The sequence below is a fragment of the Hyla sarda genome, unplaced genomic scaffold (genome assembly GCF_029499605.1).
Source record: "Hyla sarda isolate aHylSar1 unplaced genomic scaffold, aHylSar1.hap1 scaffold_18, whole genome shotgun sequence".
Lineage (NCBI taxonomy): Eukaryota > Metazoa > Chordata > Amphibia > Anura > Hylidae > Hyla > Hyla sarda.
In genome coordinates, this window is record NW_026608445.1 from 1,066,796 (window position 1) to 1,089,681 (window position 22,886).

The 22,886-nt window shown below is 46.8% G+C and overlaps 1 protein-coding gene across 1 annotated transcript; it reads right to left on the reverse strand.

Annotated features, from left to right (window-relative positions):
* Window positions 1–21,442: 21,442 nt before the first annotated feature.
* LOC130313955 (olfactory receptor-like protein OLF3) lies at window positions 21,443–22,378 on the reverse strand. Its single transcript, XM_056552682.1, has one exon. The coding sequence runs from the start codon at window positions 22,376–22,378 to the stop codon at window positions 21,443–21,445; it is 936 nt and encodes a 311-aa protein (XP_056408657.1).
* Window positions 22,379–22,886: the final 508 nt, after the last annotated feature.

A 22,886-nucleotide genomic window follows, 5' to 3' on the forward strand; every position in this document is an offset into this window, starting at 1 on the left:
GTACTCAACATATGATTGTCTCGGGGCTCCAGAACCAATTACCAGTTTTCCATAGACATATGTACTCAACATATGATGGTTTCAACATATGATGGTCCTCTCAGAACCAATTACCATCATATGTTGAGGGACCACTGTATATTTTGATAGTTCGGACTTTACACACGCGTCGATACCAAATATGTTTATTTAAAAAATATATGCTTTTTGGGGGTAAAATGGGAAAACGGACAATTTTCATTTTTATTGGGGGAGGGGATTTTTCATTTTTTTTTACTTTTTAGTTTTACATTTTTCAACTTTTTTTTTAACACTTTTTATGTCCCCATAGGGGACTATCTATATCAATCATTTGATTGCTAATGCTGTTCAGTGCTATGCATAGGACATAGCACTGATCAGCATTATTGGCTATCTCCTGTTTGATATCAGACCAGAGCAGAAGACCTCCGTCCGCCATTACAGATGATCGGATCACCACGGCAGCGTTGCGGGCGATCCGATCATCTATTTTATCTTGCGTATTGCCGCAGATGCCGTGATCTGTACAGATCACGGCATCTGAGGGGTTAATGGCGGACATCCACGCGATCGCGGATGTAGGCCATTACCGGCGGGTCCCCGGCTGAACCTGTCGTGTATGATGCGAGCATCGCTCCGATGCTCGCGGCCGCACACAGGACATAAATGTACGTCCTGGTGCGCGAAGTACCGCCAAACCAGGACGTACATTTATGTCCTTGGTCGTTAAGGGGTCAATTAACATTTTTGCATGCATCACTATTACATATGTTTATGTTTACCTTTGTTTACATTATTTTATTTGAAAAATGAGTAATGGGGAGTAGTTCAAACTTTTATTAGGGAAGCGGTTTATTAACATTTATTAATATTTCTTTTGTTTTACTTTTAATTCACAAATTTTTAGTCCCCATAGGAGACTATTCACTTCAATTTTTTAATTGCATACATTGCACAGCATTGATTAGTGGTATCGGTGCTTCACTTGCACAGGCTGCCAATGCACATGTACAGTTGAAGCGCCGATTGAACAGGCAGAAACAGGGTAGGTAAGCTCTGCCCTTCATCTAACCTTTTCCTCCCATGGTCCCAAATAGCTTCCATGAGCTTACCAGCAACTATTTTAGCATTTTTGGATGCTGTAATCAACTTTGGACACAGTGACTAAAGGGTTAATGCCAGATATCACCCTGATCCTCTATGGGTTAAAGGGGTACTCCGGTGGAAAACTTTTTTTTAAACCCTTAAGGACCAGGCCCATTTTGGCCTTAAGGATCAGAGCATTTTTTGCACATCTGACCACTGTCACTTTAAGCATTAATAACTCTGGGATGTTTTTACTTTTCATTCTGATTCTGAGATTGTTTTTTCGTGACATATTCTACTTTATATTAGTGGTTAAATTGAAAATTTAGCATTTTTTGAACATTGAAGCTCTCTGCTTGTAAGAAAAAATAGACATCCCAAATAAATGATATTTTGATTCACATAAAAAATATGTCTACTTTATGTTTGCATCATAAAGTTGACCTGTTTTTACTTCTGGAAGACATCAGAGGGCTTAAAAGTTCAGCAGCAATTTTCCAATTTTTCACAAAATTTTCAAAATCGAAATTTTTCAGGGACCAGTTTAGTTTTGAAGTGGATTTGAAGGGCCTTCATATTAGAAATACCCCACAAATGACCCCATTATAAAAATTGCACCCCTCAAAGTATTCAAAATGACATTCAGTAAGTTATAAAGAAATTAGTGAAGCTCACTCAGTGAATAGACATACCTGAGGTGAACTGATGTTACCTTCACCCAAAGGTCTATTGGAAATTGAATAAATGGGATGGTTGAAAATCAACCTAAAGATCCGTCCTCAAGGTATACTAGAAAGATAGGTAAAGAATAAAGAGTAATCCAGATGGGTGTAAATTAAAAATATTTCTTCAATAATAATATGATATATTGTAATGTTTGCTGATGCTCACAGTCCGTGCAGGGCCCTTGCATGGGACATAGAACACAGTATAGACATATATGTAAAAAATACAAAAAATACAAAAAATTGTTAAAAAGTGATTGAGTAAAAAAGGGGTTAATAATCTTGCATCTAAAAATCAGTAAATGTCCTGTAGATAGATCATAAGATCAAATGGATAGCGCTGTTCAATTGTAGCCAGAGAAACATAAGTTTTTATCCACACTGGTACTCTGAATAAACAGTAACAGTTTTTGCATATAATGTATGAAATGTAGATACAGTCCTTGTGTGCAATGCAGCAGATAGTAGCACAAAGAACAGGGTCCGGTGCACGGCACCACTCACCACTCCTGGGATCGCTGATGTGACTATCTCGACAGGATGGCACGGAGGTGTCAGGCCTCCGGCGGTGACCGGTCTTCGTCCCCTGCACTTAGTTGCGCTGTAGGTGTTCCTCCTTTAGGGATATGCGGTTGTGATCTTTCCGAGGTCCTCGGCTGCCTCGGATGGCACCGGCCTGGTAGGTATGCCGTGGATTCTCGGTAGTGCGGGGAGACAGCAGGGTCGGTGTGATTGTAGCAGCGGTGGGAGTGGATGCTAGCGTGCCTCGTGTGAATAGGGCGCTTGTGCGCGCGTAGAGCAGCAGAGCGATTATAGTGGTCCCGGGACTAGGGACCTCCAGCAGTTGCAAATAAAGTTCTGTTTTTAGCTGGAATTGGAGTGGATATGGGTAGATGCAAGATAGATAAAGGTATCTAGACGCGTTTCAAGGCCTGCGGGCCTTTTCCTCAGTAGAATAATGGATGTGTGGTGTGTGTCAAAGGCGTTTTTTTATAGTGTGAATGGTGGTTAAGGGAAAATTGGAAAGTCTAGAAAATCGAGGTTGGAGATAAAATCAGGTACTGGATCAGATAAAGGGAATTGAAAACAAAGAAAATAGAAAGAAAGAGAGAAGAGGATATAAGTAATGGAATGAATGTTAAATATTAAATGGTTTGGGAGAAAGTAAAGCAATTTACAGGAGTATGTCCTGTATGGATGTGTGGTACATATATTGAATGATAATAGAATATTTGTATCTATGTTAAATAAATAAATAATTTTGAAATTGCAGACTAATCGTGGAAATAAAAATTGAGGTTGAGAATATGGTGGACAGTATACAGTATGTACTGTATATATTATATGGATGTAAAATAAAAATAAAATAATGTAATGCGAAAATGTTACTAAAAAATCTTAATATAAAATGTTAATAAAAAATATTAAATATCTAAAATTATTACCGTATATATCAAAAAATTATTAAATATAAAAAAAAAAATATTTCAAATGAGAGAGTATTAAGAGAGTAGATGTGTGATCATCTGCTCTGCATTTGGATCAATGTGTAAATAAACATGTGATTATAAATATGAATATATAAATAGATAAAGATAGATAAAAATGAATATCTGGATATGAATGGGAAATGGGTAAAAAGCTGGGATAGAACCCTAATAACATATTAAAACATATCAGGAAACATGCGATAAAGCGCTGGAACATGTAGTGTTGAAGACGTCATACTTGGATGGGCCCCCACTATCCGCCAACCCCCTTCATCATCATCCTCCACTTGGCTCCAGACTAAAGGATTCGACAAATGTGGATCCTGCTCCGGTTGTAAAATCACCAACTCACCCAAAACAGTTACTGAAATCTCCTCTAAATCCCATCAATTTACCCATAAAATTACAGACTGTTTAACTTGCCACAGCAAAGGGATCATATACCTAATCCAATGCGCCTGTGGCAAACAATACATTGGATGAACTGAAAGGCAACTAAAAATCCGTATTTCAGAGCACATCTACAATATCAAAAAAGGCAATAAAACACACCCATTGTCCCTTCATTTCACAGAACACCATGGCCAAGATCCCTCCCAACTCTTCTTCACAGCCCTTTTAAAAGTAAAAAATTGTTGGAGAGGTGGCGATTTCATAACACGTATGTCCAAGGCTGAATCCCGCAAGATCTTTGATTTTGACATATTGATCCCTAAGGGACTCAATGCTGAGATGGAGAGTTTTGGATTCCTGTAAGACTTGAGATTGGGCTCTTCCTCACGACCCGTCGTTGACGTAATCGACTCGGCGACGGTTCCTGAGGGCTAGCCCGTCCAAGTATGACGTCTTCAACACTACATGTTCCAGCGCTTTTTCGCATGTTTCCTGATATGTTTTAATATGTTATTAGTGTTCTATCCCAGCTTTTTACCCATTTCCCATTCATATCCAAACATTCATTTTTATCTATCTTTATCTATTTATATATTCATATTTATAACCACATGTTTATTTACACATTGATCCAAATGCAGAACAGATGATCACACATCTACTCTCTTAATACTCTCTCATTTTTAAATTTTAAATTTTTTTGATATTTAAATTTTTTTGATATATAATAATTTTTGATATTTAATATTTTGTATTAACATTTTATATTAAGATTTTTTTGTAACATTTTCCCATTACATTATTTTATTTTTATTTTACATCCATATAATATATACAGTACATACTGTATACTGTCCACCATATTCTCAACTTCAATTTTTATTTGTATGATTAGTCTGCAATTTCAAAATTATTTATTCATTTAACATAGATACAAATATTCTATTATCCTTCAAAATATGTACCACACATCCATACAGGACATACTCCTGTAAATTGCTGTACTTTCTCCCAAACCATTTAATATTTAACATTCATTTCATTACTTATATCCTCTTCTCTCTTTCTTTCTTACTATTTCTATTTTGTTTGTTTTCAATTCCCTTTATCTGATCCAGTACCTGATTTTATCTCCAACCTCGATTTTCCAGACTTTCCAATTTTCCCTTAACCACCGTTCACACTATAAAAAAAAACGCCTTTGACACACACCACACATCCATTATTCTACTGAGGAAAAGGCCCGCAGGCCTTGAAACGCGTCTAGATACCTTAATCTATCTTGCATCTACCCATATCTACTCCAATTCCAGCTAAAAACAGAACTTTATTTGCAACTGCTGGAGGTCCCTAGTCCCGGGACCACTATAATCGCTCTGCTGCTCTACGCGCGCACAAGCGCCCTATTCACGCGAGGCACGCTAGCATCCACTCCCACCGCTGTAACATTTGATACATTATATGCAAAAACTGTTACTGTTTATTCAGAGTACCATTGTGGATAAAAACTTATGTTTCTCTGGCTACAATTGAACAGCGCTATCCATTTGATCTTATGATCTACCTACAGGACATTTACAGATTTTTAGATGCAAGATTATTAACCCCTTTTTTACTGAATCACTTTTTAAATTTTTTTTGTATTTTTTCCCTATCTATACTGTGTTCTATGTCCCATGCAAGGGCCCTGCACGGACTGTGAGCATCAACAAACATTACATTATATCATATTATTATTGAATAAATATTTTTAATTTACACCCATCTGGATTACTCTTTATTCTTTACCTATCTTTCTAGTATACCTTGAGGACTGATCTTTAGGTTGACATTCAGTAAGTGTTTAACCCTTTAGGTGTTTCACAGGAATAGCAGCAAAATGAAGGAGAAAATTCAAAATCTTCATTTTTTACACTCTCATGTTCTTGTAAACCCTTTTTACAAGGGTTAACAGGAGAAAAAGCCCCCCAAAATTTGTAACCCAATTTCTCTCGAGTAAGGAAATACTTCATATGTGTATGTCAAGTGTTCACTGGGTGCAGTAGAGGGCTCAGAAGGGAAGGAGCGACAATGGGATTTTGGAGAGTGAATTTTGTTGAAATGGTTTTGGGGGGCATGTTGCATTTAGGAAGCCCCTATGGTGCCATAACAGCAGAAAACCCCCATATGGCATATTATTTTGGAAACTACACACATCAAGGCACGTAACAAGGGGTACAGTGAGCCTAAACACCCCACAGGTGTTTGACGATTTTTCCTTGAATTTAGATGTGTAAATGAAAAAAAAAATAGTGCAGTTTTTTTTCCCACATTTACCATTTTTACAATGGTTAATGGAAGAAAATGCCACCCAAAATGTGTAACCCCATCTCTTCTGAGTATTGAAGTAACACACGTGTGGACATCAAGTGCTCTGCTGGAGCACTGCAATGCTCACATGAGAAGGAGCGCCATTGAGCTGTTACGCCGAGCGCTCCGGGTCCCCGTTCCTCCCCGGAGCGCTCGCCTCATCCTCGTTGCTGCAGCGCCCCGGTCAGATCCACTGACCGGGTGCGCTGCGGTACCGCCTCCAGCCGGGATGCGATTCGCGATGCGGGTGGCGCCCGCTCGCGATGCGCACCCCGGTCCCCGTACCTGACTCGCTCTCCGTCGGTCCTGTCCCGGCGCGCGCGGCCCCGCTCCCTAGGGCGCGCGCGCGCCGGGTCTCTGCGATTTAAAGGGCCAGTGCACCAATGATGGTGCCTGGCCCAATCTTCCCAATTAGCTTAATTAGTTTCCACCTGTGCACTCCCCACTTATACCTCACTTCCCCTGCACTTCCTTGCCGGATCTTGTTGCACTTGTGCCTAGTGAAAGCGTTCCCTTGTTTGTTCCTAGCCCGTGTTCCAGACCTCCTGCCGTTGCCCCTGACTACGATCCTTGCTGCCTGCCCCGACCTTCTGCTACGTCCGACCTTGCTTCTGTCTACTCCCTTGTACCGCGCCTATCTTCAGCAGTCTGAGAGGTTGAGCCGTTGCTAGTGGATACGACCTGGTCACTACCGCCGCAGCAAGACCATCCCGCTTTGCGGCGGGCTCTGGTGAAAACCAGTAGTGACTTAGAACCGGTCCACTAGCACGGTCCACGCCAATCCCTCTCTGGCACAGAGGATCCACTACCTGCCAGCCGGCATCGTGACAGTAGATCCGGCCATGGATCCCGCTGAAGATCCTACACTGGTCGCCCAGCTAGCCCTAAAGATCGCCCAACGAGATCACCAGCTGACCTCCGTGACACTGCATCTTCAGTCACAGATACAGCAGCTTCAGTCACAACTTCAGTCACAGCTACAGCTGCAACAACCATCTCCTCCGCCGGCTCCTGCAACTCCTCCGCAGCAACCGGCCGCTCCTAACCCCTGCTTGTCCCTGCCGGACAAATTTGATGGGGACTCTAGACTCTGCCGTGGTCTCCTTTCTGGAAAGGCCATGGATCCCGCTGAAGATCCTACACTGGTCGCCCAGCTAGCCCTAAAGATCGCCCAACGAGATCAACAGCTGGCATACTTGACCTCCGTGACACTGCATCTTCAGTCACAGATACAGCAGCTGCAGCCGCAGATACAGCAACTTCAGTCACAGCTACAGCTGCAACAACCATCTCCTCCGCCGGCTCCTGCAACTCCTCCGCAGCAACCGGCCGCTCCTAACCCCTGCTTGTCCCTGCCGGACAAATTTGATGGGGACCGCAATGATCCTGCCACAGCCACAGTCCAGTCCTTCTTCGCTGAGGTCCGTGGTGTCTTCGAGGAGCCTTCCCGAGCTTCTTCTGCCGAGACTGCCCTGCTGAACCTGGCCCAGGGTGTTTCTTCCGTTGGCGAGTACGCCATTCAGTTCCGTGCTCTTGCTTCCGAGTTGTCCTGGAATAGTGAGGTTCTCTGCGCGACCTTTAAAAAAGGCCTATCCAGCAACATTAAAGATGTTCTGGCCGCACGAGAGACTCCTGCTGACCTACATGAACTCATTCATCTTGCCACTCGCATTGACATGCGTTCTTCCGGATGGCGTCTGGAGCTCCGCTTGGATATGGACTTTGTTCGCACGAGGCGTTTTTTCTCCCCGGCTCCTCTCTCCTCTGGTCCTCTGCAATCCGTTCCTATGCTTCCCGCCGCAGAGGCTATGCAAGTTGACCGGTCTCGCTTGACACCTCAAGAGAGGACACGACGCCGCATGGAGAATCTTTGCCTGTACTATGCCGGTACCGAACACTTCCTGAAGGATTGTCCTATCCGTCCTCCCCGCCTGGAAAGACGTACGCTGACTCCGCACAAAGGTGACACAGTTCTTGATGTCAACTCTGCTTCTCCACGCCTTACTGTGCCTGTGCGGATATCTGCCTCTACCTTCTCCTTCTCTACTATGGTCTTCTTGGATTCCGGATCTGCAGGAAAAATTTTTTTGGCCTCTCTTATCAACAGGTTCTACGTCCCTGTGACCAGTCTCGCCAGACCCCTCTACATCTATTGTGTTAACAATGAAAGATTGGACTGTCTCGTGCGTTTCCGCACGGAACCCCTCCTAATGTGCATCGGACCACATCACGGAAAAATTGAGTTTTTTTTCCTCAGGTTCTTTGGCCCCAAGAAGAGGGGGAGACCCAAGGGGGGGGGTACTGTTACGCCGAGCGCTCCGGGTCCCCGTTCCTCCCCGGAGCGCTCGCCTCATCCTCGTTGCTGCAGCGCCCCGGTCAGATCCACTGACCGGGTGCGCTGCGGTACCGCCTCCAGCCGGGATGCGATTCGCGATGCGGGTGGCGCCCGCTCGCGATGCGCACCCCGGTCCCCGTACCTGACTCGCTCTCCGTCGGTCCTGTCCCGGCGCGCGCGGCCCCGCTCCCTAGGGCGCGCGCGCGCCGGGTCTCTGCGATTTAAAGGGCCAGTGCACCAATGATGGTGCCTGGCCCAATCTTCCCAATTAGCTTAATTAGTTTCCACCTGTGCACCCCCCACTTATACCTCACTTCCCCTGCACTTCCTTGCCGGATCTTGTTGCACTTGTGCCTAGTGAAAGCGTTCCCTTGTTTGTTCCTAGCCCGTGTTCCAGACCTCCTGCCGTTGCCCCTGACTACGATCCTTGCTGCCTGCCCCGACCTTCTGCTACGTCCGACCTTGCTTCTGTCTACTCCCTTGTACCGCGCCTATCTTCAGCAGTCAGAGAGGTTGAGCCGTTGCTAGTGGATACGACCTGGTCACTACCGCCGCAGCAAGACCATCCCGCTTTGCGGCGGGCTCTGGTGAAAACCAGTAGTGACTTAGAACCGGTCCACTAGCATGGTCCACGCCAATCCCTCTCTGGCACAGAGGATCCACTACCTGCCAGCCGGCATCGTGACATGAGCTTTTGGAAAGGGGATTTGTTTGGAATTGAAGTCAGGGGCCATGTGCCTTTACAAAGCCCACCGTGGTGCCAGAACAGTGGACCCCCCCCCCCAACATGTGACCCTATTTTGGAAACTATACTACGCCTCACAGAATTTAATAAGAGGTGCAGTGAGCATTTACACCCCACTGGCATTTGACAGATCTTTGGAACAGTGGGCTGTGAAAATGAAAAATTACATTTTTGCATTACATGAGGGGTGTAGTTTCCAAAATTGGGTCACATGTGGGGGGGTCCATTGTTCTGGCACTTTGGCGGCTTTGTAAACACACGTGGCCTTCAATTCCTTACAAATTTTCTCTCCAAAAGCCCAATGGCGCTCCTTCTCTTCTGACGTTTGTAGTGTGCCAGAAGAGCACTTTACATCCACATGCTCAGAAGAAATGGGGTTACAAATTTTGGGGGGCTTTTTTTCCTATTTTCCCTTGTGAAAATAAAAAAAATTAGGGTAACACCAGCATTTTAGTAAAAATATATATTTTTTTCATTTTCCCATCCAACTTTAATGAAAATTCTTCAAACACATGTGGGGTGTTAAGGCTCACTATACCCCTTGTTATGTTCCGTGAGGGGTGTATTTTCCAAAATTGGGTCACATATGGGTATTTATTTATTTTTCAATTCAACGAGAAATTTATTGAAACGACATGTGCAAACAGAGTACAATACAGAGAAACAGAAAAAATTACGGCTTTGTGGGCCGAGACAATGAGCCAAAAAGAATATCAGATGGCATGAACAACAAGTGGACACACATAAATGAGAACTAAGTGCGTTAAGCATAAGGCACAGGATCTGACTATCTATGCACAGTCCTAATGTCGCTGCAGGAACATTAGTAAGGGTGATGCACAACTCAATACAGACAGCAGATATGGCCCGCAGTGAACAAACACAGTGAAGTATACAAGGTAGATAGGGGAATAAAGCAGGGGGGAAAACCCCAGAAGAGGACAAAAGGAAATTTAGGGCAAGACTGAAAAAGGGGGACAGGGGATAGAGTACAGGCAAGGAGACAGATCACAAAGAGACAAACCTTGAAGGACTCAGCTGAGGCGGAACAGCGGGAAACCTCGGGCAGGCGAACATCTCCAGCAAAGCGAAGCACACCTCCCCGGACACAGATATGGCGTTCTGTGTGCTAACACAAGGAATGGAATGCAGATGAGGAGCAAAATTCAGACCACGGGAGCCAGGTGGCACCAAACCTAACTACATCATCAGGCTGAACGTCAAGGAGTTCTTCCATGCGGTGGACCTGGGCTATCTCCCCAATCCACTCAGACAGGGAGGGGGGTTCGGGGGACTTCCATTTCCTGGGAATGATAGTTTTAGCTGCCTGAAGTAAGTGATGGGCCAGGGACTTTTTATATTGCACCTGCGCCATGGGGAAGATGAACAGGAGAGCCGCCTCCGGGCACCAGGGAATCTGGACCCTGGTGGTCTCTCCAGAAGGGCTGCAGTTTAGGGCAACCCCACCATATGTGGACCATCGACACCCCCCGCCAGCACCACACCTCCAGCAGGAGCTCGGCACGCTAGGGTACCAACGATGGAGAACCGCCGGGACTCTGTACCAGCGAGCTAGAATTTTAAAGCTGTTTTCCTGAAATTTTGTGGCTATGACTGCCTTGTGGGTCAAGAAGAAGCAATGGGCCCATTGTTCAGGGGGAAAGGATTTACCTAGCTCGGTTTCCCAGGTGCGACAAAATGTCGGGAGGGAGTCTGTCCTAACAGACAGCAACAGGCCATAGATGGAGGAGATGGAGGAGGGGCTGACGAGGCCAAGCACAGGTGTTCGAAGGGAGTTAGGGAGCGGTGTAGCGAGGGAAGGTGTGGGTGGTGGTCGTAAAAGTGGCGCAGCTGTAAATATGCAAAGGAGGCCCGCCTGGTGGAAGGGCGATCATGAAGGAGAGCGTGTAAGGGTTTGAGTCCCGTACCGGACAGCACGGGGTGAAAACGGAGAGGTTCTAGCAGGGAAGCACCAAAAAAGCTACCGGAGGAAGAACCCGGAGGAAACCCCGGATTATCCGTGATAGGGAGCAAGGGGCCAGTACAGTCCACCAGGGCATCCGATAGCCCTGAGTTGGCCAGACTAGCTAGGGTGTGGCGGGTGGAGAACGACAAGTGGGGAGGGAAATGAGCAGGCGCGGTCATAGTCCATGGTAGTGTAGAAAGAGCAAGGGGGCATATGTCTTGCGCTAGGCTGACCCAGAGTTTGGAGGAGAGATTATGGAAATAGTCCAAGACCCGGGCATGGACATAGGCTAAATAGTAGGAGCGACAGTCTGGGAGTCCCACCCCCCCTTGTGACTTGGGGCGCATCAGGGTGAGTCTGTTTAACCTAGGGCGAGCACCGGCCCGCACAAAGGAGCCAAAGCATGCCTGCATCTGCTTCCAGAAGGAAGAGGGGATATATAGGGGGAGTGTCTGAAGTAGGCACAATAAGTGTGGCAGCAGGGTCATTTTGAGTATATTTATGCGGCCAAACCACGAGAATTCTTTGTTGTTCCACGCCGCCAGGTCCGTACGAAAACGGGCCAGCAACGGGTAAAAATTGAGAGAAAAAAGGCATTAGAGGTCCGAAGGGAGTACAGTACCTAGGTAGGAAATGTCCCCGGGGGGCCATCGGAAGGGGAATGAAGACTGGAGCTGGGACACAGTACGTTCTGGCAGCGAAACATTCTGAGCTTCCGATTTAGAATAGTTGATTTTGAAGTTTGACCAGTGGCCAAACTCAGATAAGCAGGCCATGAGGCTCGGGAGGGATGTTAAAGGATAAGAAATATAGACCAGGAGGTCATCAGCAAAAGCCAAACATTTGTAGGTACGGGGTCCTATCGTAACTCCATGAATGTCAGGGTCCGCCCTAATACTAGCCATCAAATGTTCCATCACCAGAATGTACAGGAGGGGGGAGAGGGGACAGCCCTGACGTGTACCATTATGTATTGAGAAGGGGTCAGACAACGAACCATTAATTTTAAGACGTGCAGAGGGGGCGTGGTACAGTGCCATAACTTTCCCTATAAAAGAGGGGCCAAGCCCAGCATGTCGTAGGGTTTGTGCCAGGGAGGACCAGGAAACCCGATCAAAAGCCTTTTCGGCATCTAGGGAGAGGATCATGAGAGGTAGCTTGCGAGATTGAGCATGGTGGATATTGTCAACCTTTTTAATTGTATTATCCCTGGCTTCCCTCCCTGGCAAAAAAGCAACCTGATCAAGATGGACAATCGAGGGGATGATTAAATTAAGCCTGTTGGCTAGCAGTTTGGAATAGATTTTCAGGTCGACGTTCAGTAAGGAAATCGGCCTATAGCTACTGCAGGTGTGAGGGTCCTTGGCCGGCTTAGGCAAAACAATGACATGGGCTAGGGTAGAGGCAGGGGGCAACGGATGCTCAGGGGAGACTGAGTGGAAGGCTCTCAACAAGAAGGGTAGAACGGGCTCTAGCAGACATTTATAAAACTTGGCGGCAAATCCGTCCAGGCCCGTACTTTTACCACCTGGGAGCCCTCGAATCACAGAAGCAATATCCTCAGATTAGAAGGGGGCATCCAGCGCCTCCCGCTCATCCGGGGAAAGGGGGGGGAAAGGAGAGGGAGGGTCCAACAGGGGCGACGACACGGCCAGTGGCAGGTGGTACAGATCAGAAAAGAAAGATTGAAATACGGATTTAATTTCCTCTGTGGTGTGTACCATTGGTCCAGCGGGGGATTTAATGGATGGGATATGAGTTTGGGATCAACGGGTCCTCAAGGCCCTGGAAAGCATCCAACCACTCTTGTTCCCATATTCATAAAACTTACTTCTACCCATTTGAAGCCAACAGCCCCAGGAGGCCTCTAAGAGGCATTTCACCTCCAGGCGGGCCAGCTGTAGATCCTGCAAAATGGGTTGCGAGAGTGATCGTTTGTGCGCCAGTTCCAATGAGGAAACCTTCGCCAGAGCTACCTGAATGGCGTGGGCCTTTTCCCGTTTCAGACAAGCTCCATGCCTAATCAGGATGCCGCGGAGAGCGCACTTTAGTGCTTCCCATTGGATAAAAGGGGCCGTGGGATCCGAGGCGTGAGTGGAGGCAAAGTCAGAAACGCACCTGGACAGGTCCGCTGCACAAGCCGCATCTAAAAGAAGAGATTCATTCAACCTCCAGGACCAGGCCGACTTAGTCAGGGATAGAACTCGGAGGGAACAGAAAACAGGGGCATGGTCCAACCACAGGATGTTTCCGACACTCGACCCAGTCAGCCAGGGAAGGGCATCATGGTGAACTAAAATGTAGTCCAGGTGACTATAGGAATCATGCGGAGAGGAATAGAAGCTATAATCCCGATCAGAGGGATGCTGCAGGCGCCAAGCGTCATTGAGCAGGAGGAGGGCTAGGGAGCGTTTCACTCGCTTGATGGCCGCATAAGAGAGACTGAAGCGACCCGAGGAATTGTCCAGGGTCGGATCCAGGGTGAGGTTGAGATCTCCGCATAACACCACAGTCCCCTGCACCACCGGCAATAACACGTCAATGAGACGAACCAAGAAATCACATTGACCTTGGTTAGGGGCATATACATTAACAAATGTGAAGGTTCTGCCACCTATGAGTAGGGTCAGGACTATGTACCTAGCCTGAAGATCAATAATGACATTGGTGACCTGATGTGTCAGTGATTTGTGTAGAGCTATCGCCACACCCTTGGACCTGGAATCTGGGTTGTTTGCGCAAAACCAGACAGGGAAATGTTTGCTAGCGGTGAGGGGGGTATGACCGGACTTAAAGTGTGTTTCCTGCAAACAAACAATATGTGCCTTACGCTTGTGGAGATGGTGCAGGATCTGTGCTCGCTACGCTGGGACATTGAAACCTTTAACATTGAAGGAGGCAATGTTGAGGTCCGCCATATATGGAAAGAACGACCCGCAGAAGGTCCGCCTCGGCTAGGAACAAAATAAGAGAGAAAACAAGTACCTGTGGAGAAGGAGAGAATGGAAAAATATCAGTAACACGGAAAGGAACAAAATGAGATGGAGGGCAGGGGTAGGAAAGCAGAAGCGGGGAGACAACTACTGCAGCACAACTAAGCAAAGCAGCAAAGGCTGGCAGGAGAACCGAATGCCGACACACCGTCGGGCTGGACTCCAAACTATTGGGGGGAAGTGGAAGGCACGAGAACAGAGTTGGAGACCGGTCCAGCAACCACAATAAGGAAAGGCAGGAAATGCAGGGGACCAAGGACTTAGGGAGCAAATGAGGACAAGGAGGGAGTGGGAGGAACCGCGCACGCCACACACTCGCAGGAGGGTACAGGCTTGGGAGCATGCCCTAGGAGGGGAGGCCAGGAGGCAGGGTAAAGAGGGGGGAAGGGGGAAGGATGGGAGGGGAGGAAGGGAAGGGGGGAGAAAAGGAGGGGAGGGGGGAAACGGTGAATAAGCTGACAGGCCATGGAGAAAAGGAAAACGGGATGGAAGGATAGGAGAGAGGAGGAGTGGAAGGGTGAGGAACGGGGAGAGAGGGGAAAAAGAAAAGAGAGGAAGGGGGGATCGAGGGGGAGGTAGGGGAGGGGGAGAGGAGGGAAAGATATGGGATGGGGGGAAGGGGGGAGGAGGAGGAGGGGAACCTAGGATAAGCACCAATTGCTCTAACAATTAAAAACATTAGTAAATACACCAGGAGTAGGACAGCTGCCGCTCAAATCAACCTGAAAGAAAGGGGGGGGGGGGGGAGAAGAGCATATCAACATATCAATTCAAAAATGCAGCAAGTCAAGTGGGGTGAAGCTGTCCATTTTGAGAGCCGGCAGGGACAGATTCCCAGCGGGTGACCAGCCTTTGACGGCGACCACCCCTGGGGGGTAAACCAGACTGGGGCATCTTAGAGGACTGTGGGGGGGGGGACCTCGGGACAGGGCGCTTCGGGGCGCCAGAGGACAACTGGGGCCAATGAGAGAGGGGGATGTCTGGTAAGTCCAAGTCACTGAGGAAGGTCGGGACATCCGCAGGAGAGCTCAGGGTGTAGGTCTTACCATTTCTCCGAACTGATAAAGCGAACGGGAAACCCCAGCGATAAGGGATGTCTTTATCTCTCAGGGCCTCCAGGATAGGTTTAAGCGCAGCTCTTTGAGCTAGGGTATGTCTTGACAAGTCCGGGAACAACTGCACCTGAATGTCCTTGTAGTAGATGCGTCTGCAGGCCCTGGCCGTCCGAAGTATATCCTCCTTAAGTGTGTAGTAGTGCACCCGACAAATCAAATCCCTGGAGTGCTGATCATCCTGGCTGGGAGGGCGCAACGCCCTTTGTGCCCGGTCCAGCTCAATGTGAATATCAGGGGGACGTTCCAGCAAGTCAATGAATATGGAATGCAGAGCAGGATACAGTTCGTCAGAGCCCACCGCCTCAGGGAGCCCCCGGAGGCGAATATTGTTGCGTCGGTTACGATTCTCGACGTCGTCAATATGCTGTTGTAGAGTGAAGAGCTGGGCACTGTGTTGTTTAACTGTTTCTTGCAGGACCTGAACCGAGGAAGAGGACAAAGTAGTGGCCCCCTCAACTGCCTTCACTCTGCGTCAGTGTATAAACGTCCTGACGCAGTTGAATAAATTCTTCCTTACACTCCGCAATAATTTGTTTAGCCAAGGATGAGATATCTGTTTTTGTAGGGAGAGAAGCCACCAGGGCATGGAGGTCCGCAAGAGTGACCGGGCGGTCACAGGGGAGGAGTGAGAGAGTCCCAAGAAAGCAGAGTGCCCCCATGAGGCTGGGGACGGGGGCAATGCGGAGGAAGCGGGTGAGGGGGCCCTAAACACTACTGGGGTACTCGCCAGGCTAGGAGGGGGCCCCTGAGATGGAGGCAGGGGGGGCCCAGCCAGGTCAGGTGGTCCATAGGGGCCAGGAGGAGGGGAAGGCCCCTGCAGAGCAGCGTCCTAAGGTTGGTGAGCTGGAGAGTCCCAGGGTGATCCAGAAGCCCATGAGGGTGAGGCAGCATGTTGCATGTCCTGCAGAGGCAGGGGAGCAGGCACAGCATAGAAGGCCTGGAGCAGAGGAGGTGAGCAGGGCTGAGCTGGTGGCCAGGCACTTGGGATCAGCTTCACCCCCCGGGTCTCCGTCGCAGCCATGACTGTGGGGGCTGGAGGGGCGCCAGGAGCATGTCGGGACCCGGGGAGAGGGGCCATGTGAAGCATTCAGGCCCACGTGGGGAGAGCTGCAGGGGAGGGCACAGGTCCGGACCCTGTGAGGCAGCCGGACCGGGCAGGACACCAGAGGAGGTGAAGGGAGATGGCAGTCCTCCTACCTTGGTCCCGGAGCACTGCCCCTGCAAGGGGCTGTGAGCGCAAGCTGTAGCAGGCGGGCGCTCACATGGGCTCGGTGTGCCGCCGCCGCCATCTTTGGGAGCACTGTCGGCGTAATCCTCCTGAGTCATAGGCCGGCACTGAGGGGCATCACTCCGGCGGGAAGCTGGAACGGCAGCCTCGGGGTTCGCTGGCAAGGTGTGTGTGGGCTGAACAGGGATCTGCGGCGCTGCGGTGGTCCGAGCTGCAAGTGCAGATGGCGCCGGGACCTCTTGTCTGGGAGTGCTGGCGGCCATGGTGCCCGGAGGTAGGGAGGCGCTCCTGCTCGGCTGTGAGCGGGTGAGGTACGGTACCAAGGTCCCTTTTGGAGATGGGGACGAGAGCGGGTCTTCCTCTTAGGTTTTTTGGTGTTTCCTCCCATAAAGATAGCGGGGAGATCAGAATAATGATAAGTGCAGGACAGGAGCTCCAGTGAAGCACGTCTTCACTCCGCCATGTCAAGCCACGCCCCCTGGGTATTTATTTTTTTGCGTTTATGTCAGAACCGCTGTAAAATCAGCCACCACTGTGCAAATCACCAATTTAGGCCTCAAATGTACATAGTGCGCTCTCACTCCTGAGCCTTGTTGTGCGCCCGCAGAGCATTTTACGCCCACATATGGGGTAGTTAGTAAATTGAGTTACAAAGTTTGGGGGTATTTTTTTCCTTTTGCCCCTTGTGAAAATAAAAAGTTTGGGGCAACACCCAAATTTTTGTGTAAATTTTTTTTATTAGGCTGGTGTAGCCCCCAACTTTTCCTTTTCATAAGGGGTAAAGGAGAAAAAGACCCCCACAATTTGTAGTGCAATTTCTCCCGAGTACGGAAATACCCCATATGTGACCCTAAACTGTTTCATTGAAATACGACAGGGCTCTGAAGTGAGAGAACACCATGCGCATTTGAGGACTACATTAGGGATTGCATAGGGGTGGACATAGGGGTATTCTATGCCAGTTTTTGCCAAACAGGGTGCCTCCAGCTGTTGCTAAACTCCCAGCATGCCTGGACAGTCAGTGGCTGTCCGGAAATGCTGGGAGTTGTTGTTTTGCAACAGCTGGAGCCTTCATTTTGGAAACACTGCCGTTAATTTTTATTGGGGGGGGGGGGGGCAGTGTAAGGGGGTGTATATGTAGTGTTTTACCCTTTATTATGTGTTAGTGTAGTGTAGTGTTTTTAGGGTACATTCACACAGGCGGAGGTTTAGAGTGTGTTACCCGCTAGGAGTTTGCGCTGCAGCGAAAAATTTGCTGCAGCTCAAACTTCAAGCAGGAAACTCACTGTAAACCTGCCTGTGTGAATGTACCCTGCACATTCACATGGGGTGGGGGGCAAACCTCCAGCTGTTTCAAAACTACAACTCCCAGCATGTACTGACAGACGGTGCATGTTGGGAGTTGTACTTTTGCAAAAGTTGGAGGCTGTTACCTAACTCAGTTACCTAACTAGTTGGTTCTGTTACCTAACTCAGTATTTTCCAACCAGCGTGCCTCCAGCTGTTTCAAAACTACAACTCCCAGCATATACTGATTGCCGAAGGGCATGCTGGGAGATGAAGTTATGCAACAGCTGGAGGTACACAACTACAACTCCCAGCATGCCGAGACAGCTGTTTGCTGTTTGGGCATGCTGGGATTTCAGTTTTGCAACATCTGGAGGGCTACAGTTTAGAGAAGACTGCACAGTGATCTCCAAACTGCGGCCCTCCAGATGTTGCAAAACTACAAATTCCAACATGCCCACACAGCAAACTCATTGGTGAATTCACCGGCGATTTTCGGCCGGCATAGAGGGTCTCAGGATGCCCCTGGGCATTTGCACAGGGTGCCTGCTGATATATATCAGCAGTCACCCTGGTCTGGTCCCCGCCCGGTGCGCGGCAGGGACCGAAATTCCCACAGACGTACGTGTACGTCCTTGGTCCTTAAGTGGTTAAATGAACTGGTGCAAGAAAGTTAAACAGATTTGAAAATGACTTCTACTAAAAAATCTTACTCCTGGTACTTTTTAGCAGCAGTATGCTACAGAAGAAATTCTTTACTTTTGGAATTTCTTTTTTGTGTTGCCCACAGTGCTCTCTGCTGACACCTCTGTCCATGTCAGGAACTGTCCAGAGCAGCATAGGTTTGCTATGAGGATTTTCTCCTGCTCTGGACATCTGATACGGGCATCAGGTGTCAGCAGAGAGCACTGTGGACAACACAATTTTTTTTTTTTTAAATAAAGATTTTCCTCTGTAGCAAACAGCTGCTAGAAAGTACTGAAAGGCTTAAGATTTTTTTAATAGAAGTAATTTACAAATCTGTTTAACTTTCTGACACCAGTTCATTACAAAAAATCCACTATTCTAGTGAGTTTTTATTCAACCTTTTAGTTTCACCGGGCACTAGCTGTTTACCCATAACCATATATGTTGCCAAAAAATCCAAACTAAATTTGCTTTAATAACAGCTCAGAAGTACATGCTTATACTTTTAGGTGACCTAGCAGGAGCTTTAAAGGGGAACTCCAGCAGAAACAAGTGGAAAACAAATGTTTTCAAATCAATTGGTGCCAGAAGGTTATATAGATTTGTAAATTACTTCTATTTAAAAATCTAAACCCTTCCAGTACTTATCAGCTGCTGTATACTACAGAGAAATTTGTAAAGTGCATTCCAGTCTGACAACAGTGCTCTCTGCTGACACCTCTATCCGTGTCAGGAACTGTCCAGATTAGAAGCATATCCCCATAGAAAACATCTCCTGCTCTGGACAGTTCCTGACACAGACAGAGGTGTCATCAGATAGCACTGTTGTCAAATTTCTCTGTAGTATACAGTATCTGTAGTATACATCAGCTGATAAGTACTGGAAGGGTTAAGATTTTTAATAGAAGTCATTTACAAATCTGTTTGACCTGTTTGACCTCTGTCCTCATTGACCCAGGGCATACCTGTACTTCCGTGGAAATTCCGGTCCCCGCCACTCACCATTGAGCAGCGGTGACAGGAGCAGGAGCAGCAGCAGGAGGAAAGGCTTAGCAACAACTTGTTGCATAGCAACAACTCTCAGCATGCTCAAAAGGGCATGCTGGGAGTTGTTGTTATGCAACAGCAGAAGGCACACCTACAACTCCCAGCATGCCCTTTGGTAATGTGTGCATGCTGGGGGTTGTAGTTATTCAACAGTTGGAGGCACATTTTTTCTATGAAAATGTTTGCCTCCAGCTGTTGCATAACTACAACCCCCAGCATGCACTGACAGCCAAAGGGCATGATGGGAGTTGCTGTAGTATGCCTCCAGCTGTTGCATAACTACAAATCCCAGCATGCTCTTCATGTGCATGCTGAGAGTTGTAGTTTTGCAACAGCTGAAGGCACATTGGTTGCGAAACACAGATTTTGTTACCTAACACAGTGTTTTGCAGCCAGTGTGCCCCCAGCTGTTGCATAACTACAACTCCCACCATGCACGGACAGCCAAAGCGAATGCTTGTAGTTTTTCAACAGCTGGTACAGGGTACATTTACACGGGCAGGGGTTTACAGTGAGTTTCTCGCTGCAAGTTTGAGATACAGCAAATTTTCCTCTGCAACTCAAACTCCCAGCGGGAAACTTGCTGCAAGCCCCCGTCTGTGTGAATGTACCATAAAAATACTACACAAAATAAAAAGTCAAACACTACATATACACCCCTACACAGCTACCCCCCCCCCCCCACAATAAAAATGAAAAACTTCTAGTACAGCACTGTTTCTAAAACGGAGCCTCCAGCTGTTGCGGAACAAAAACTCCCAGTATTGCCAGACAGCCATTGACTGTCCAGGCATGCTGGGAGTTTTGCAACAGCTGGAGGCACCCTGTTTGGGAAATGCTGCCGTAGGATCATTTTGGTATGGGAGGCAAGTGTAATTCTTGCATCCGTGTCCGTCTCTATGAAAATCCCTAATTTAAGCCTAAAATGCGTAATGTAATAAGGGGTACAGTGAGCATTTACACCCCACAGGTGTCTGACATATTTTTGGAACAGTGGTCCGTGAAAATGAAAAATGTAATTTTTCATTTGCACAGCCCATTGTTCCAAAGATCTGTCAAATGCCAGTGGAGTGTAAATTCTCACTACACCCCTTATTACCTTCCATGAGGGGTATTGTTTCCAAAATGTGGTCACATGTGGGGGGAGGGGGTCCATTGTTCTGGCACCATGGGGGCTTTGTAAACACCCATTGCCTTCAATTCCAGACAAACACAGAAATCCAGATAACTAAACTGTTTCACTTACATTTTCTTGCAACTGTATGTTATGTATACTAACAAGCTTTTTGTGATTGAATTGATGCTGAGAAGCAAGGAGATCAAAATACAAATTGTGGATGTGCGGCTGTGTTTCTTTTTCTCAATTTTTTTTTTTTTTACAATTGTAGTCTGTCTCCTCTTTCATAGCCAGCACTCTGCTCCACCCATTAAGCCCAGGCGTTTTTAATTAGCAGGAAACTGCATAAGTACTTGGTAGGTATTCACATTATTGTGGTTGCACTGCGGCGGTCATTGTCACTGTGATGCTTTGTCTGTGGGGTGGGGTGGCCCAGAGCCACGGGCTTTTTCGGGCAGCAGTGGGGCTGCCTGGCCACTGGGTTGCTCCCCCTGTGGGCATGGTGTAGCAGTGGTGGTGGTCGTCGCCCAGTGCTACGCCAATGTTGAGTTAGGGACCCACTCTAAATAGGTGGCCTTGACGTGGCGAGTGGGCTTGTACATTTTGATCAAAATGTATACAAACAACCTGTTAGTGTTTGAATTCATGCTGAGAAGAAAGAAGCTCAAAATACAAATTGTGGATGTGTGTCTGTGTTTCTTTTTCTCTATTTTTGTTTTATAATTGTATGTTATGCTATACTGGTTGACATGTGCCAAACAGAAAAAACAACCACCAAAACAATAGAAAATATTATTTTATTTGAAAACAAAATTACATTTTTAAGATTTTTACTAAATTTTGGCACATATATAGCAATTAAGAATTGACCTTTGGTAGCAGCATCTTCTTTAGACTTCCTTTCACTTCCTTGTTCCTTATGCTGTAGATGATTGGATTGACCATCGGAGTAATCACCGTATACAGAATGGACACTGCCCTATCTTTCTCAGGTGAATAACTATTCCTGGGACGCATGTACATGAAGACAATGGTACCATAATAAAGGCAGACCACTGTAAGGTGTGAGGCACAAGTTGAGAAAACCTTGTATCTCCCTTTGGTTGAGTGGATCTTCAGGACGGTGGAAATGATTTGGACATAAGACATGAGCGTCAGCACGAATGCAAGGAGGGCCACTAGTCCACCAGAGACATATACTGCTATTTCATTCATTAATGTGTCTTTACAAGACAAGCGGAAGAGAGGAGGCATCTCACAGAAATAATGGTCAACATGTTTTGATCTACAGAATGGCAAATGGAAGGTGAAGAAGGCATGGGACACTGAGTTCAGAAAATTTGCACACCAAGTCCCAACAGCTAACTGAATACACATCTGTGTGTTCATAATATTGTTATAGCGTAAAGGGTTGCAAATAGCCACATATCTATCATAGGCCATAATTGCCAAAATAATACACTCTGTTCCACCCAAGGCTAAGTGGAAATACATTTGAATTGCACATCCTAAGAAGGAGATACTTTTGTCTTTGGCCAAAGTATTTATCAGAAGTTTAGGCACAATAGTGGAAGAGAAACAGAGATCAATGAAGGAGAGGTTACTGAGGAAAAAGTACATGGGTGTCTGAAGCCGAGTGTCCATCCTTACCACTAAAATAATGAGAACATTCCCTAGTACAGTGACCATGTACATCAGCAAGAATAATATAAAGTAAAGACTCTGTAGATAAGGGTTGGTGGAGAGTCCAATGAGAATAAATCTGAACGCCTCTGTTTTGTTCATGTTTTCCATAACACTTATAACCAATGCGCTGTAAGAAATAAAACACTAGTAAGACCAAGAAGACAGGTGGCAGTGTAAAGGTGTCTATATATATATATACATATATATATATATATATATATATATATATATATATATATGCGTCAAATGCTATTGCATTGTGTTTAGAATAATTTTTACGTACAGGTTGGCTCCTGACAACAAGTGCTTCACCATAAGTGTATGATCCATGAATCATCAAAGACATGTTATAAAAATATACCAAAAAAACAAAATAGAAATACACAGGTCTGATCACTTGGCCAGAAAGCAGTGCAAAGCATGTGACATTTCTCTAATAAAAGAGAGAGTTGAAAACAGCCTAGTGAACATGCCCGGCTGTTACTGTCAGTACTGTACAGGCATAGCATGTGCTCACACTGCTTTAAATCAGAAAATATATTTGGGGTCCCTTGTACTTGGCCATGGTGAGTAGAAAAAAAAGTGGACCCCCATGTTGAATTTGTTGTTTGTTTGG